General features: G+C 41.6%; 1 protein-coding gene across 1 annotated transcript in view; it reads right to left on the bottom strand.

The window, feature by feature from the left end:
- LOC135087096 (laminin subunit alpha) overlaps window positions 1-18,396 on the bottom strand; it is a 168,891-nt gene that overhangs the window by 126,874 nt on the left and 23,621 nt on the right. Inside the window, exons 13-14 of the mRNA XM_063981937.1 lie at window positions 16,012-16,188; window positions 13,008-13,130 (exon numbers count right to left, since the gene is read on the bottom strand). Coding sequence (XP_063838007.1) covers window positions 13,008-13,130; window positions 16,012-16,188 — 300 coding nt within the window. The remainder of the gene's footprint in view (window positions 1-13,007; window positions 13,131-16,011; window positions 16,189-18,396) is intronic.

Genomic DNA, 18,396 nt, shown 5'->3' with positions numbered 1-18,396 from the left:
ATTATGATTTGAATATAATCCATTTTACATGATTTACTATGCATATTTGCGTGACAAATCTAACCCCGCTAGCTCCTATGACTTGTCCGCTACGCTCTGTACGGTCTGAAATCAGTTCCCAACGTGTGATTGGTGCATCTGGAGTTCGCACCTGCGTACTGACCTCACAGTTCCAAAGGAGGTCGCTGCAGCGAGCGCGGAGCGGCAGAATACACGGATCCGGAGTGGAGTTCACATCTCTAACACTTCGGATCCCTGTATTTACTCATAAAATCATAAAACAAACTAACATATTGGCACCGGTGGTGTCTCTGATATTGATGACATGTCACTATGGAATGATTTTGTTTTATACTATTTTTTTCTTTTACGCATTGCACTTTAATACATCAGCATCTCCAAAAGAATCACCAGTATCAACGTTAAATGCTCATGCAACGCTTAAATAAACTGTTAAAAAAGGTAGGAAATCATATTCCTCTGTAAGTATTCAGATTTTGAGCTAAAGTTATTTTTTGAAACAGCGAGTGTATTTTAAAATGAGCCTGAGAGTTAAGCTCAAAATCAAACCACTTTTTTCAATTTATGGAGATATTTTCAACAAAAATTACAAACATCCAAAAATCTTAGTTCCAAACCAATCATTTGATTTAATTTAATAATTTGAATCTAATCATGGAACGTAGTTATTATATTATTTACTACCCCTTGAACTGATGTAATGATTATTATTTTCTTAACTTTTATTCAGTAAGCTTTGAAGTGACACATCCAGTTGTCAGTATTCTGTGTTGGTCTGGAAAAAAAACCAGGCATGGGGGTGCATTTTGCACGTGCTGCCAACACATAAACCACGAAAACGCATTATTGCCAACTGAAGAACTTGGTCCAGCACCTATGTTCGTATCAGTTGATGGGCTACGTCCAAAACATAAGCGAAGCGGCTAAGACGGCTAAAGAGGCATTTAGACGTGTGCTACTTTGCTCGTGCGTACTGTCTTTTACTTGTTGATCAAATATGGTTGAATGTTTCTTTATCTAATCAAATCAGAACATTGTCCGGAACAAGTTTTATTATTAAACTGTGAATGATGTTAAATATTTTCAAAATTCTATAAAAATAATCAATAAACACCTCGTTTTGACTGATAATATTATCTTTATCATCAAATTTTCAGGCCAAACCGGTCATTTTCGGGTGGAAAACGGTTCCCCGCTTCCTGCTATGACTTGTCCGCTACGCAATCTCTGGTCTGAAATGAGGTTCTAACGTTTGATTGGTGCATTCTGGGCTCGCACATGCGCAGTGCCCACTTATCTCCAGAGGAGGTCGGAGCAGCGGCCGCGGAGCGTCAGAATACGGGGATCCGAGGTGGGGTTCACATCTAAAACACTTCGGATCCCCGTATTTACCCAAAAAACTAACAGCTTCAAATTAGGCACCAGAGGCGATTGATCCTATATGTTGATGATATGATATTTGGAATGTTCACATCTAGTCAGTGAGTTTAGAACATGCTAGTGCAATATAAACGTTTATTTTATTACTCAAATAGAAGTTATTAGTTTGATTAAAATCTTTCGCCATTTTGTCAGTGAGTAAGGGCTATGGAACTAAAGTGGACACTAATGCTCGTGTTCGTAATCGACAAACTTAGTTTTTTGCACTTGCGTATCTTTAGGAATCAATGTGAGTAAACAGTGTCTTTATATGAATCTAATAATAAAGGAATATCTATTTTAATTCTAGAACAATTAAAATGTTCCATTTTTTTCTGTATTTTTTTAATTTTTAAATATTTTATTTAAAAGATTATAATAATAATACATAGGTATATTCCATTAAAAATGCTGTTTCGTATAACGAATTTCTCAAAACCTAATTTTCCTATACAAACACTTTTTAATTTATAACATTTTGTATGTAGATTGATAGAAAATTAATAAAATATATAAATAAAATAAAATTGACTGTCTACTATAATAATAATTTTTATAACCAAATCGGACGCCACTCAGGACGAGCTTGTTTTTAGATTTGATAAAAATAAACATAGTCATAATTTGTACAAAAACTAACATGGCGAAAAAACTGATAAAAACTATATCAGCAGCACTTTACTCAAATGGTGCTCAAAACACTGCCAATGATAAATGTAATTTTTCGAAACTACGTTCAATCCAACCCGCCTGCCTAGCGTGGAGATTATGGCAAAACCCTCCACTATAGTGGAGGAGGCTCATAGTCCAGCAGTGGACTGTAAAGGGCTGTTGATGATGATGATGATGACGTTCAATCAGCTCTAACAAAGACTTCTTTCACTAATATCTTCTAGTTTCATACAAAGTTTCTGTTAAACTACACCCTTGTCATTGGGGGAGGCCTATGTTCAGCAGTGGACGTCCTGTGGCTGAAATGATGATGATGATGACAGCCTTGAAAAGGTTACGAATGAACTGCACGAGGTTTTGTATAGTGCAACCAAAATACAAACGCACGGGCCAGCAGGAAGTATTCACAGGATAACAAAGCCAACAGCACATGCCCTGCAGCTTGCAATCAGCAAGCTGCAGAAGCAGCGGTGTTCATCAAAGTTTTTGTAGTAAGCTCGAAAACTAAGCACCAAGTAGCCACTGGCGCTCAGTTCCGAGCTTACTTGCCGACTGGCAGCTATTTTCGGCGACGATTGCCAGGAGAACGCCGGCTGGCTTCGCGCATGCGCTGCGACCAGCTCGCGTCCTGCCAATCCAGAGCCCTAGGTAGCTAGTGCCTGTCTTCGGGGCAGTGGAAAGGCTACTATTTGGGCATACGAACCAGCGGTTTCATGGGAGGAAGCGGGAGTATTTATCTTAAACAATGTCAACCCCAAAATACACTAATTATTATCCGCTTCATCGAGTTAGCATTATGACAAAAAGATATATCCTTAACCCGGGAAAGTTAATTGAGAATACTTTTGAACTTCATTTTCCACTCAAGGATTGAAGACTGGAATGTCTTAAGTAGATATTTCTGAGCCCTGTACCATCGGATCATTCAAAAAGTTAACCTAAAAAGCGGATAGTCAGAAGGTTGATTAATTAGTTGACAATAACATTCGGATCTAGCTAGTCTTAGTTTTTGTAACCAAAACAGGACCTAGACGAGAACCTCCTTTAAAAACTTTTTGAATAAACATGTGCAATAAACAAAAAATCGCTTTCGCTCAAGGCGGATCGTTGGCCCAAAAATCGCTCCTCTCAGTATCATACCACACACAGCTATAATAAGTCTGAACTTAGATGCTAACCTGAACTGAATCTAGAATATTCGCGAGGACAGTAATACGCATGCGCAAAGCTTATAGGTTATACGCATGCGCAAAAACGTCCAGACTGGCTGAGTTAAATATTGTAAATAATTAATGACTTCTGTCCTTTGCTTTCATATGAGTATGTTCTACGAGTATGAATTACAGGTTAACATTATTTTTCATTTCGTTCACCTGTCGAGTCGGTAATTTTGATGTGCAAAAAGACTTCAACCAACAGTTTTGTAAACGTATGTTAAATTTTTGACTATGAAATTTAGCCGAACTTGAAATGAGTCTACTTTGGCATAATATGACACGTAAGACGTTCGCTTTAAAAATAATTATTTGTTTCAACTTGCTTTAAATCTCATATTATGTGTACGCTTAAATTTTAAGTAACTTAAAACGGCTGCTGTCTGCGAATATTATCTACTAAGCCATTTACCTAGGCGGTTAGCGTGATTTCATATAAAAAATCAGCGCAGACGCGTTGTCAGTGTGAAGTGCCGCGCGTGTTTTCTATACAAACTGAGGTACTTGCATACAATGATTAAATCTGTCGTCCAGCGCTCCGCGACGGAGCGCGGCGCAGTGTGATAACCGCCTTATAACTTAATTTTATATTATTTCACGTTTTCATTATGGACTTTATGAAAGATGGCTTAGGTGGAGTTTAAATAACGCCCTAATAAAAAGTACTTACGCATTAGATCATGCAATTCAACATTGCAGATACCTCTAGAAATAACTGTATGAATATCTAATAGCCAAAATAATTTTGACTGTCATCAATTTATATACTTTCAACGACAAAGGAAATAAGTATCCTTAACAAAACAACGTTTGGCTATTCAATATTAGAACACAGATATTATTTTCAGAGGTTTTTGTAGTGGTCTTTCCAAGGTGGGTTTCCCATCTGCCGCTCCGGCAACGTGGACGGCGGTGCAAGCAGTGATGGGGTACGCGATAGGCTACCGGTTCTTATACCAAACTATTCCGTGATCGCCTAGCCTGATATCCATGGCGATGGCTATTCTATTGATTTCTTTCTACTGATCGCCATCGCCGCACGCACGCTGCAGGCGTTGGTTTAGCAGAACTTTAAAACTGCAGTTGTAGGTTGTAGCTTTGAAAGCCGTGGGGGCAAATGGTAGTTGATTTAAAGAGCCACGAGCAAAATTCATTCATCAGAGAGCCATGAGTTCAACATTTTATCCTATAGGGACTAATAGGTATTGGTGTCATAGATCGACAATAAATTGATTTTAATTTATTCGTAGGCTACAAAATACTAATAAGCAAGCGGCGAATCCAAGTAAATACTTAGTCCCGGAAAAGGCTACCATCGATCGATAGGTAGCCTAGACAGTACAAGGACATCACTACGAGGCACGCATGCGCCGAGTGCATCAATTGTACTCATCAATTGATTTGTCTTGATTTAGTAGGGTCTGCATTCACATCAGTCTGGAGGCCGCGACCGCAATTGTAGTGGGAGCGGTATTGGGGAGATGAGCTGAAGCGACAAGTTGGAAAAAACTAATAAAAACGCAACTCGATCTTGATAAGAATTTGACCACTATCCATATTATCATGTAACTTTGGAAAATCTGTCGCAATAATAATGAATTCAGTAGAATGCAATGAGGAAATCTTTAAATGTTGGTTAATTTTAAAGAAAAAGGAAATGTAAGTTATTCTGAAGCCTTTTAAAGGGTCCTGTCCCATCTGTGTTGGCCTGAAATCACCTAAAAAGGTGTGACGGCCGCGATCGATTCCCGCTATCGCTACCTTTCGTGAATATGATCTTTACTTATGATCCAACTTCAAATCTAGACCGAGTAGAAAGAAGGCTGGAGGGTATATAAGCGGGCGCGTGGCCGTAGGCAGGCAGAAGTGCGGACCCAACGTGTGGCTTAACACCTTAGGTCCGCATTTTTCACTAAATAAACTATATCAAACACATGACATGAGTCATGATGGCAGGCGAGGGTCTGGTTTGCCAGCCGATCCTTTGTCTGTGGTCATGGTATGTCCACGCTGTGATGCCTCATGCGCGTGGATATTCTTCATGTCAGGAGGACTACTCCCTCATGCTGTAGTGGTATTTTAAGGTCTATATTGTCGCTATCACCATGATATGATCGAGTGATAGCGGTGGATAGATTGGAAAACACTGAAACCGCATTAGAGAGTAGTCCTGCTGGTTGCATGGGGAATGCACCGCAGTAAGCACCGTAGCAGGACGCGAACTTATGGTTTATGAATGTTGTATGTTAATATGCCATGTAGGTATTGCTTTCTTCTTTCTCATGATTTTGTATGGTTTAAGCTAAGATTTTAAACTATTATGTTGCATTTTTTACTATAAAATTATCACTTCACGGGATTTATTGCAACAATATCTATTTTAACGGTAAATAATATTTATACACTAACAGTGTCCGGGTTTCTCTGAGACGGCCTAGAACGCGATTTGTACTTCGTTATCACCGGATACCACGCTGATGATAGGTTAAATCCATCTTCTCGATTGAAATTCTTATGCTTTTTAATTTCAATGGCTTCACGTATCAACCTAACATGGTAATGCCTATCAGTTGAGAGGATTTTCGGGTCATGAAAATAGATATTGTTGCAATAAATCCCGTGAAGTGATAATTTTAAGCTAAGATGTTTTTATAGTAATGTCATTGGGTATTAAGTAGGTACTAGGTACCTATTTCTTGCTTTATTTTGACTGCCACCTCAATACTGGCACTTCGTTCAAGGTTCGATTAGTGGGCGAGTTAGTTGTAGGCATAGGGGACTGGTACTAGATTTAGCCTGCGGCTTCATTCGCATTAATTACAACGACTATTTCTTATAAAATGTTGGGGGATATTCAGTCAGCAGTAGATATCATGTGACTGATAATGATGATTATGCGAGTTATTTATAACCCTAATAATATCATAATATAAAAAAATCATAGTATGGAGTATTATTTAATTTTTTGAACCACTCATAATAATTGTGTGCCTGCACGTGGGAATCGAACCCAGAACCTTCCAGAGGTTCATTTCCTTACCACTGAAACATGGAGACTTTATCAAACAATACACTGGCTTATTTATCTATTGTCGGCCGTTTGGTGTGGTGGTTCAGAATCAGAACGGACTACTGTGCTGAGAGGTCCCGGGTTCGATTCCCGTCCGGGCAGAAATTGTAAATGATGAATTTTAATTTCTGTGACGGGACTTTGTGTTACTATGTATAATAGTATGTATTTAAAAAGTATATAAGTTGCTTACTTTGGGGCTAGCTGGCACTGTGTGAAATTGTCCAAAGATTTATTATTATTTAGTTATTAGAAGTGCCATTTGCTTTGCTTCACGTGATATTTTGGCTCGTCTTAGAAGACAATAAATCTGACCTGCGAAGATTCTTAATTTTATTAAACCTATTATTTTCCCCTCGAAATGACCACCGGATATAAAGTAATTAACACTTTGTAAGAACTACAAATCACGCATGCATAAATTGTAGCCCCTCAATTGATTGAGCTTGATTTAGGACTTGCATTGACGTCAGTCTGCTGACCACGAACACATGTATAGGAGGAGCGTTTTAGGGGAGTCGAGCTGAAGCGGAATGTTGGAGGCCGTATTTTATTTATTCATAAGACACGATTCGAAGTTACATAAAATTGAGTAGTATGATGTAATAACATCGAGCAATAGAGAGATATAAAAGAAATTAAATAAATAATACCTAAACAAAGTTTTATGTAGTAACCCATGAAATACGAGAGCTTTCAGGTGAATCTTTCACTTTTTGACTAGAGAGTTTTTACATTTAGGCGATTTAGAAGCGCGACAAACGCGTGACTGACGCCCTAATGTGAAAGCGCTCTTACTGATAAAAAATAACTTTCAACTTGATCAGTATATTATTTTGGTAACTAGTAGCAATCATTAATTATCATATTCAAAAGGATTGGTGTCTTTAAAAACCTTTACAATTTAACAGCTCATTATGATCCCCTGATTCCTACAGAGGTGGGGCGCTTAATACGATCGATTTCCGCCATCGCTACCGCTCATGAACATGACCTCTCCATTTAGGTCACCTCAAATCTAGAGCAAGTGGAAGCCTGTGTATAAAAGCGAGCGCTCGCCAGTGGCAGATCAGAAATGTGGACCCAATGTGTGGGAGCACACCTTAGGTCCGCATTTTTCGCTAAATAACTATATCAAACACACACATGACAGGCATGAGTCATGATGACAGACTAGGGTCTGTCGACCGACCCTCAGTTCGTGATCATGGAGTGTTCGTGCTGTGATGCTTCACACCCACGGACCTCTCATGTCTGAGTCCATGGCAAATGCCCATGGTTACCACAGCCACGCAGCTGTACGAATGCTCTATGAATGTTGTATGCTATGCCGCGCAGGTATGCTCTCAAGGAAAACTATCAAAGCTTAGATTAATATCCCTGTAGGTATTTTGAGTTTTCATCGAAATCCATACTATAAAGATACTTATGCTAATTAATGTTATTTCTTTTTTGCATGTAAGATTAATTTATTGAAGAAATACCTTTCAATAGGGTATTTGCCACCACCATTAAATTGACGTACTTTGTAAAACTGTCAAAACGAGACACTTCTATAGATTTTGTATGGCAATACTAGACAGTGACGTCACTATTTTCAATTACAATGCAACCAAAATCTTAATTTACAGGTAATTTAAAATTAATTGAAGTTTTCAGACCAGAATGAAGTGCCTTTTTAAAATAGTTGTGCTTTAGAATTATTGTGTAGTGGTGGCAAATACCGACGCTTAAAGCTCCTCCTCTATTCTTGCTGCGATGCCTGCGATGCAATCGAGACGGCTGTTAGGCTATTAACTAATTTACCTAAACGCGTTCGTTTTGTCCATTTTGTACGATTATGAAATACCGCTCCTTCATTTTTTTTGTGGTCCACCAAATCACGCATGTGCCGGGTGCATCAATTTCAACTCATCAAACTAGCTATTGGTTGTGCATTCACATCTGTCTGGGGGCGGCGACTGCGGTATAGGCGGAGCGGTTTTGTGGATTCAAGCTGAAGCGGGAAGATGGCGAATGTAATTTATTTATTGAGATCAAATTATGTGAAACCGAGACTAAATATTTGACTACTATCACAAAAAGTGGATTTTACGAGACAAGCCATACTTAAAAAAATATGTCTGTAAAGTTATTTTAAATCAATTTCAAAGGCAGTATCATAGTGGTTACGTATAAAATTAAATGATACTTGATAACTTAGAACTTAGATCATCGGCATTTTCTAAAATCAATCGTAAACGGAATTGAATGCAATACTCGAATACTTTTATAAAGAAAGAAAATACGAATATTGTGATCTTAGTAAGCGGGCATACGTATTTTTTTTAAACTTTCTGTTCGTTAGAAGTTAACCCCAACCAAATCACTTAGAAGGGTGTGGCAGTCACGATCGATATCCGCTATCGCTACCTCTCGTGAACATAGCGCCACCTTCGAATTAACTTCAAGTCTAGACCGCTGCGAGTATAAAAGCGAGCGCTCGGCCGTAGGACACCAGAAATGTGGACCCGAGCTGTGGGTGAACTGAACACACCTTAGGTCCGCATTTTTCAATAAATAAACTATTGAAACAAAATCATGGCATGAGCCATGATCGCAGGGGGTCTGGTTTGCCAACCGGCGACCGACCTTCTACCTGTGACCACCTCTTGGCTCATTCCATGGAAATGCTCCGCAGGTCGACACCATCAACGTCAACACCACGCGTTATGAATGTTGTATGCCATTATGCGGTAGGTATTCCTTCAAGGTACTAATCGGACGTTTCTTACCAATTTAAGGTTTTGCATGGGACAGTTTGATAAAGTTTAGTTAACAGCAACATTCATAAAACACATAAACCAAAACAAAGCGACACATTTTTAAAGTTTCTATGAATGTTAGAGGTCCTTCTGAGGTCAGGTAATACTTAGGTACTCACCAACTTTATGGTATTCACACATTGCCTGTTTACAAATTAAGTATACCTACCTATTTATTAGCTAATTGTTTCATTGATTTACTTATCTAATTCGTATTATTTGCGCCTAAAAAGAATAAATGGTAGTCTATTACGCTGATGTCATGTTGACCACCGAGCGTTGCACGTGGGAACGTGTGGCTGACGCAGCCGTTAGGATGTTTTGATCAAAAGTCCACTATGTGCATTCTGTAAATTTCCATTGTAGTGAAATAGAAATAGAATAGTATTGTTGACTGCTAATACGAACTGTAATTTAACCACTGTATTATTTCAATCACTGAATTAAAGCATAGAGCTTGAACCTCGCCTCTTTTAAAAACCTTCGGAGACAAAATATTGCTTTCTAAAGTGACCCAACCAGGATCGAACCTAGGACGAACGATTTAGGGGAGCCTAGCTGAAGCGGAAACTCAGGGAAAGTACTTTGTCAAAAATACTTTACGACTTGATGACCACCATACTTTAAAACAGAGACTATTTAATTAATGCAACACCTTTCTTAGTAAAGGTTCTGGCAAACCAACGCGATCAGCCGGCGTGCAGCGATGGCGATCAATGCATTTAAGTCGCCATCGCTGCACGCCGGCTGATCGCGTGTGAATGCGTTGGTTTGTCCGAACCTTTAATATTGATATCAATAGCTTCTATGATGAAATTTTTACTGATATGTTGTATATTTTCAAAAATTCAGCAATTCGAGAAAGAGGGAGACGTACTTTGTCGCATTTATTTTAATATATAATGGTTCTTCAATTATGAACACTTATTCACCTCAAACAGTGAAAATCAAGACCAAAATCCGCTATCGCTGCCTCTTGTAAACATGACCTCTTTCCTTGATCCAACTTCAAATCTACTGCTGAGGATATATAAGCGGGTGCACGGCCGGAGAAAATCAGAAATGCGGACCCAAAGTGTGGGTTAGCAGCACCTTAGGTCCGCATTTTTCAATAAATAAACCATTGAAACCAATGCATGGCATGAGCCATGACTGGCCACGGTCTGGTTTGGTAGCCCTGCGTCTGTGATCATGGAATGTCCACACTGTGTGATGCCTTGTACACGTGGATGCTCAAGTCAGTCCCTGCAGGCTGGACTCTAAACTAAACTACGCCGTATGAATGTATGTTGTATGCCATGTCGTAGGTATTCTCTTGAAATAGCGGTCTTTTATATGCAACCGTTTCTAGACTTCTAGTTAGTTAAAAGCTACCATTCCGGGTGGCTTACCAAGGTTTTATTTTATTCGTTACTTACTATTCCTTACAAGTCCTTCTGATGATTGTTTGCTGCTATAATACGGAATAGAAATAACATAAAAAAAACTTCACTGTCCCCACCTTTCATAAACTTGTCGGCCATTTGGTGTAGTGGTAGGGAACGGACTACTATGCCGAGAGGTCCCGGGTTCGATTCCAGGCCGGGCAGAAATTGAAATGATGAATTTTAATTTCTGTGATGGGTCTCGGTGTTACTATGTATACTATGTATGTATTTACAAAAAAAGTATTTAAGTATGTTTATATCCGTTGTCTAGTACCCATGGTACAAGTTTTGCTTAGTTTAGGACTAAGAAGCGTAGTGTAAAATGTCCAAGGATATTTATTATTTATTATTATTCATAAACTTGTGTCTATAAAGTACGGCGAGTCCAGACACTTATAGTGCCTTAAAATGAAAGAATTTGGGGCCGAATGTACTCTAGATTTATTTATCCCATCATACATAAATCGGGAGTAGATTCGGCCAAAATGTTTCATTTTACAAATTAGCGTGTTAATTTAAGGATGTTAGTTGCCATTGTCGAAATACTTAGGGCGAGAAATGTAGCATTCACAAAATCATAAGTGCATCAACGATGCAAGCGATGCCAGCACCGGGGCGTCACCGTCTGCCGCACCCAGACTGCAGTTCAAAGGGTGTGTTCACGCAAGCGCAGTACGGTTTGCATCTAAAGCTATGTGTTCACTTGCGACCACATCTTTTTTCACAACACATGACGCTAATCTTTTCGCAGATATGCATTTGTAGCTCATTTCAGTTATCACGACTTTACCGGATATAAATTTCACCAAAATATAACATGACGTCTCTAGCGCCACCTATCGTGGGGCATTTGTCTTCCAGTGAATACAAAGCTTTATCTTACACATACGCCATGCGCTGTGCGTTTTACATGCAACGATTACGATCCGATAACGTAAGTAACTCACTATCGGATCGTTAGTAATAATGGGTTCCACACGCAAAGCATTTCGTAGAGGGCGCCAGCAGAGCTGCTGTGAAACTTTTTTTTATTCGATTGTGCCTTCGTGGGGTTTGCACATTTGGCCAGTGTAATTTGGGTCCGAAAGAATGACAAGATGGCCGGGGACGCGCTAGTGTTGTCCGCATTTCCTGTTTGGAGAAAAGTAGTGAGGCGCGTACATCCAGCGAGGGCGAACATAGTGATGCGCGAACCATTACAATTAAGTAAAAACACTTTGTCAGTATTTCAAGTCTCATTTTATTTTGTTAAATGTATTTACTATTTTCTACTTATTCTGTAATTAATTCCATACTTACTCTCCTAGATTAAGAAAGCCTAACTGTTAATAAGAGTCTAACCCAATTGAATATCTTGAAGTGAACATTTCACCACAATAACCTAACCAGTGAGTCGAACCAAACTTTGTTTGTTATGAGTTTTTCTGTCAATCCAGTGCAGCATGTAAGGTAAAATAATAAATATTAGTCCATGATAAAGGTAATATGCTGTAACAACCTTAGTATAAAATTGTATGAGCCGCCATTATGTTTATAAAAGGGCCGTGTGAAATATCGGCAACGATTTCTAGGTCTTGACACTACTTGTCAAATAATAAACAAACAAGGACAAGCATAAAACAGAAGTCACACTGCTAACACATAGCTGACGAGACGCTTGTGGTAAACCGTGTATGAGGGAGGCTTCTCTCAAAATCAAATAGAATTCGTTCCCTGCGTGGTCCGTTAGCAGGTTGATACTAAGCTGCGCTATATCGCCAATGTATCTTGTTTGATAGAAGAAAACCTAGCGTGAACTAGCGTTAAAGCGCTACTAGTAAAGATCCTACTTTGCTAGCATCAAAGCGCTGCGACCTGCATGCTACCCTTTATTAACTATCGTTCGAATAACACCGTCACAGCACAGCGCTTTCGCTCGAACGCGCAAGTTTAAGAAGTCCGTTAAGCGGGAAATCCTTCTTTATCCCCGAACTAGTACATTAAGAGTAATATTTGAGGTATGAAAAAGGTGACCCCGAATTCCTCCTCCTTTACCCCACTTCAATTAGGATGATGACTGGGTAATGAAATCGAAATTCTATTTAGTCTGTCAGAGAGATAAAAAAAAAATATTGGACGCGTCTTTTTTAGTTTTTTTCATAATCGAATAATTACAGTATTATATTGAATTGAAATGTCGCGTGACGTCACTTCTAAGTAAAAAATGCACATAGGCGTGACGTAACGCGACATTTCAACTCGATGTAGCACTGTTATTATTTTATTATGAAAGAAGAAAAAAAATACAAAAATAATATTTTCTAATCATCATAAAATAATATAAATGTTGTCATCTAGCCTCATGTTAACAGTGTGACCCAGCAAAAGGTTGAGTACTGACCTTCGCAGCCGACGGGGTTGTATTCCTGCAGGTTCCAGAAGAGAGGCTTGCAGTCGTTGCAGATGCGGCCTTGCACGCGCTCCTTGCACTGGCAAAGCTCGCCGGCCGGCACTGAGCCGCAGCCTGAGAGAGAGAGAAGATTAAAATCCGTCCGTTTGTTAGTTGTATACCTCGAAATCAAAAAATCCTTGTAGCTTTTCACCTATTCGCATTTCGCCGCGATATCAAAATGGCAATATTACCAGATTTTGTATGGAAGGTGGCGTCTTTTTTTTTTTCGCGCGGCCATCGGCCAAACTTTGTTTTTTGATTACAAAATAGTGTAATAAACCAAACTTACTATGACATGTATACCTCTAAACTCAGTCTGAACTGAGTTACGAGCATTAGAAGTTTGATGATTTACATACTAGATTTGCTTTTTGCGCGCAAGTTTTGTAAGAAATTGCACCAAAATATTGCGATATTTTCTTATTGCGCTGATTCTACTCCACACTGATGTCTGGAGCCTTTAATGGATGGTATTGTTTGTTTACACATACAATGTCACTATTTTGTTGCAATTTCTTACAAAACTTGCGCGCAAAAAGCAAATCTAGTATGTAAATCATCAAACTTCTAATATTTTGTATCCAAAAACCATGGTTTGGTCGATGGCCGCGCGAAAAAAAAAAGACGCCAATTTCCGGCATTGTCTTTTCTGAATAGATTTTCATTCTTGTAGTATAATTTTTGATCGCTAATTACAATAGGCTAGTTGCCTAAAAAAATTTTTTTAGTCCGTAATGTTTAATATCAAAAAATATTGGACACATATATTTTTATTTGTCAATCTAACAAATAATTACATAGTTATGGTGCGTTGAAGTTGCGCACGACGTCACAACGTGCGGCATTTTTAAGCAAGCGTTGACGTCACGGGCCTCTTCTTATGAACTTTGGGGCGCTTTATCTCTTTAAATTTTCATTAGTTTGAAAAAGTGAAAAATACGAGTAGAGTATTTTTTGATAAGTTAACTGACGGACTAATTAAAACTCTTGCTTTTTGACCCAGGCAACATCCCCATTGTCTAAAAATTCATAGTAGATTTACTTTCCTGCCTGTATTCACTGTAGTCGCTTTTCACATTGATAGATATTTGTTTGTAATGCGTTATTCTACTCGTTAGTCTGATTAAGACTTGAGAACAGCTGGGCCGATTGTGCTGATTTTCAACCGACTTCAAAAAAGGAGGAGGTTCTCAATTCGACCCGTATGTTTTTTTTTGGTGTTAAAATGTTTGTCACAGTCTAAACGGTGAGCGAATAAAGAAAGATTTGCTTATTTATTTATTACATATTGCTACTGTTGTAAAAATCTATTCAAAATATATGCGGCTTAATAAATAGGCTATTGATAATACATGCTACATCAAAATTTGCTACTGTTGTAAAACTGTTAAAAATGTATGCTAGTAACAAAATATACTACCGATATTACACGCTACAACAAAAAACGCTATCACGGTGAAATGCGAATAGGTGAAAAGCTATAAGGATTTTTTGATTTCGAGGTATACGACTAACAAACGAACAAAATATACTACCGATATTACACGCTACAACAAAAAACGCTATCACGGTGAAATGCGAATAGGTGTAAAGCTATAAGGTTTTTTTGATTTCTAGGTATACGACTAACAAACGAATCCGTCGCTAAATCATCATCATCACAATCTTAGCTAGCTGCGTTTTCCGGTACGCGGCCTCCACTCCAGAACTTTGCTGCCCCATCGGCCGACAGTTCTGCGTACTATGTGCCCTGCCCATTGCTACTTCAGCTTGCTAATCCGTCGGGCTATATCAGCGACTTTAGTTCGTTTACGGATCTCCTCATTTCTAATTCGATCTCGTAAAGAAACACCAACATAGCCCTCTCTATAGCACGCTGTGCAACGTCGCTAAATATTGACTTACAACTAACAGCTGGTATAGATCGTTTCATCCACGAAGACGCGCCCCACCAATTTTTGGTCGAGGGAAACGCGGGGTGCGGGGAGTTTGATCCGAGCAATCCGAGCGTCATTATTGTAGTGTGCGTGTGCACTCATGGATAATTTAGCGTGTGCCGATAACACTCAAACATTAGCGGAATATTGGTGGGGCGCGTCTTCGTAGATGAAACGATCTATAATGGATATTTGACTCTAATAATCAACATATAAAGCACAACTTAAAAAAACGATGCAGTTCAGCACTAAAAACATCGTACGGTAAGCCACATTTGGGACATTGTAAGTTAGTCGTGCAGTTCAGACATCTCTTCCCATGGTTCCCAAGTACAATGTAAGAAGCGATTGAGGAAGAAATATGTGTACGTCAGCCCTCCCCAACCAGTCAAGACAGCGTGGGAAGTGTTCATTTGTCTGGTAAAATAAAGAGGTTCTTCGCCTTTGCAGTGGAAACCAGATGATGATGAAATCTTAGTTTTACAAGTATTAAACGTGGGATTTGAACTGTTCCTAGTAGCCAGAGCGTCACTCACCAGCGAAGGAAGCCACAACTCCTTTAGGATCGCAGTTGCACTCCTCGCACGCGGTGTAGTTGTATAACTGCTCCTTGCAGCGGTCGCACTTTGTCATGGACGTCATATAGCGGCCGCTAACTGACGGCACCGCTATCCGAATATTCAGAGCGTCACTCACCAGCGAAGAAAGCCACAACTCCTTTAGGATCGCAGTTGCACTCCTCGCACGCGGTGTAGTTGTATAACTGCTCCTTGAAGCGGTCGCACTTTGTCATGGACGTCATATAACGGCCGCTAACTGACGGCACCGCTATCCGAATATTCAGAGCGTCACTCACCAGCGAAGGAAGCTACAACTCCTTAAGGATCGCAGTTGCACTCCTCGCACGCGGGGTAGTTGTATAACTGCTCCTTGCAGCGGTCGCACTTTGTCATCGACGTCATATAGCGGCCGCTAACTGACGGCACCGCTATCCGATTATTCAGAGCGTCACTCACCAGCGAAGGAAGCCACAACTCCTTTAGGATCGCAGTTGCACTCTTCGCACGCGGGGTAGTTGTAGAATTGCTCCTTGCAGCGGTCGCACTTTTCGTTGTCAAAGTTAGACTTGCAGTGGCATTTGCCGTTGTCGTCGCACGTTGACCCGATGGATCCAGACGGGTCACAGTTACACGCTGCGAGAGAAAGATTGATTAGTTGAATATACAGGGTGTTTGGTGGAAGGTTAGACATACTTCGTGGGTATATAGGTAAGGTCATTTTAAGAATACAAGTTCGCCCATTTGACCCTAAGTGTGATTTTTGTTTTTATTTAATTTTTTCCGAAATATGACCTAAAAATGCTTTAGTTTTATTTCTAGTGTTTTCAACCGATTCATAATCAACAAAGTACATTTACAACCAACAATAAATACAGTTTTAATCTAGATTGTAATCCAAAAAAGTGTTTCTGACATGTTTAACAAGGTTTGTTTAATAACATTGGATTTTAATAAAATTGCATACTTTGTACAATAATTGGTGGGGACAAGGCAAATCTATAAAGTGAGTTACATAGAGAGAAATTCCGAGTTTCAAGCGAAGAAATAAAGCTAGGTTAGGTTACCTTTGAAGACATTGAAGATTTTCTGACCGACCATTATGTTTGTAGTCCAGTGTATAAGTACTTGAGAGTGAACCACTTACGCAGACAGTCCGGGTACTTGTAGTACTTGTAGTACTGAAGTTGGCCAGGCAGTTGCACTTGCCGTCGGCCGAGCAGCTGGTGACGAGGAGCCGGTGTATAGGAGCCTGGGACTGCACTTACGCAGACAGTCCGGGTACTTGTAGTAGCCAGGCGAGCACTGCGCGCACTGGCGGCCGCCGAAGTTGGCCAGGCAGTTGCACTTGCCGTCGGCCGAGCAGCTGGTGACGAGGAGCCGGTGTATAGGAGCCTGGGACTGCACTTACGCAGACAGTCCGGGTACTTGTAGTAGCCAGGCGAGCACTGCGCGCACTGGCGGCCGCCGAAGTTGGCCAGGCAGTTGCACTTGCCGTCGGCCGAGCAGCTGGTGACGAGGAGCCGGTGTATAGGAGCCTGGGACTGCACTTACGCAGACAGTCCGGGTACTTGTAGTAGCCAGGCGAGCACTGCGCGCACTGGCGGCCGCCGAAGTTGGCCAGGCAGTTGCACTTGCCGTCGGCCGAGCAGCTGGTGACGAGGAGCCGGTGTATAGGAGCCTGGGACTGCACTTACGCAGACAGTCCGGGTACTTGTAGTAGCCAGGCGAGCACTGCGCGCACTGGCGGCCGCCGAAGTTGGCCAGGCAGTTGCACTTGCCGTCGGCCGAGCAGCTGGTGACGAGGAGCCGGTGTATAGGAGCCTGGGACTGCACTTACGCAGACAGTCCGGGTACTTGTAGTAGCCAGGCGAGCACTGCGCGCACTGGCGGCCGCCGAAGTTGGCCAGGCAGTTGCACTTGCCGTCGGCCGAGCAGCTGGTGACGAGGAGCCGGTGTATAGGAGCCTGGGACTGCACTTACGCAGACAGTCCGGGTACTTGTAGTAGCCAGGCGAGCACTGCGCGCACTGGCGGCCGCCGAAGTTGGCCAGGCAGTTGCACTTGCCGTCGGCCGAGCAGCTGGTGACGAGGAGCCGGTGTATAGGAGCCTGGGACTGCACTTACGCAGACAGTCCGGGTACTTGTAGTAGCCAGGCGAGCACTGCGCGCACTGGCGGCCGCCGAAGTTGGCCAGGCAGTTGCACTTGCCGTCGGCCGAGCAGCTGGTGACGAGGAGCCGGTGTATAGGAGCCTGGGACTGCACTTACGCAGACAGTCCGGGTACTTGTAGTAGCCAGGCGAGCACTGCGCGCACTGGCGGCCGCCGAAGTTGGCCAGGCAGTTGCACTTGCCGTCGGCCGAGCAGCTGGTGACGAGGAGCCGGTGTATAGGAGCCTGGGACTGCACTTACGCAGACAGTCCGGGTACTTGTAGTAGCCAGGCGAGCACTGCGCGCACTGGCGGCCGCCGAAGTTGGCCAGGCAGTTGCACTTGCCGTCGGCCGAGCAGCTGGTGACGAGGAGCCGGTGTATAGGAGCCTGGGACTGCACTTACGCAGACAGTCCGGGTACTTGTAGTAGCCAGGCGAGCACTGCGCGCACTGGCGGCCGCCGAAGTTGGCCAGGCAGTTGCACTTGCCGTCGGCCGAGCAGCTGGTGACGAGGAGCCGGTGTATAGGAGCCTGGGACTGCACTTACGCAGACAGTCCGGGTACTTGTAGTAGCCAGGCGAGCACTGCGCGCACTGGCGGCCGCCGAAGTTGGCCAGGCAGTTGCACTTGCCGTCGGCCGAGCAGCTGGTGACGAGGAGCCGGTGTATAGGAGCCTGGGACTGCACTTACGCA

The sequence above is a fragment of the Ostrinia nubilalis genome, chromosome Z, assembly GCF_963855985.1.
Source record: "Ostrinia nubilalis chromosome Z, ilOstNubi1.1, whole genome shotgun sequence".
In the NCBI taxonomy this organism is placed as follows: Eukaryota; Metazoa; Arthropoda; class Insecta; order Lepidoptera; family Crambidae; genus Ostrinia; species Ostrinia nubilalis.
Note: the sequence above shows the minus strand (reverse complement) of the source record. Positions and strands in the feature narration are given on the sequence as shown.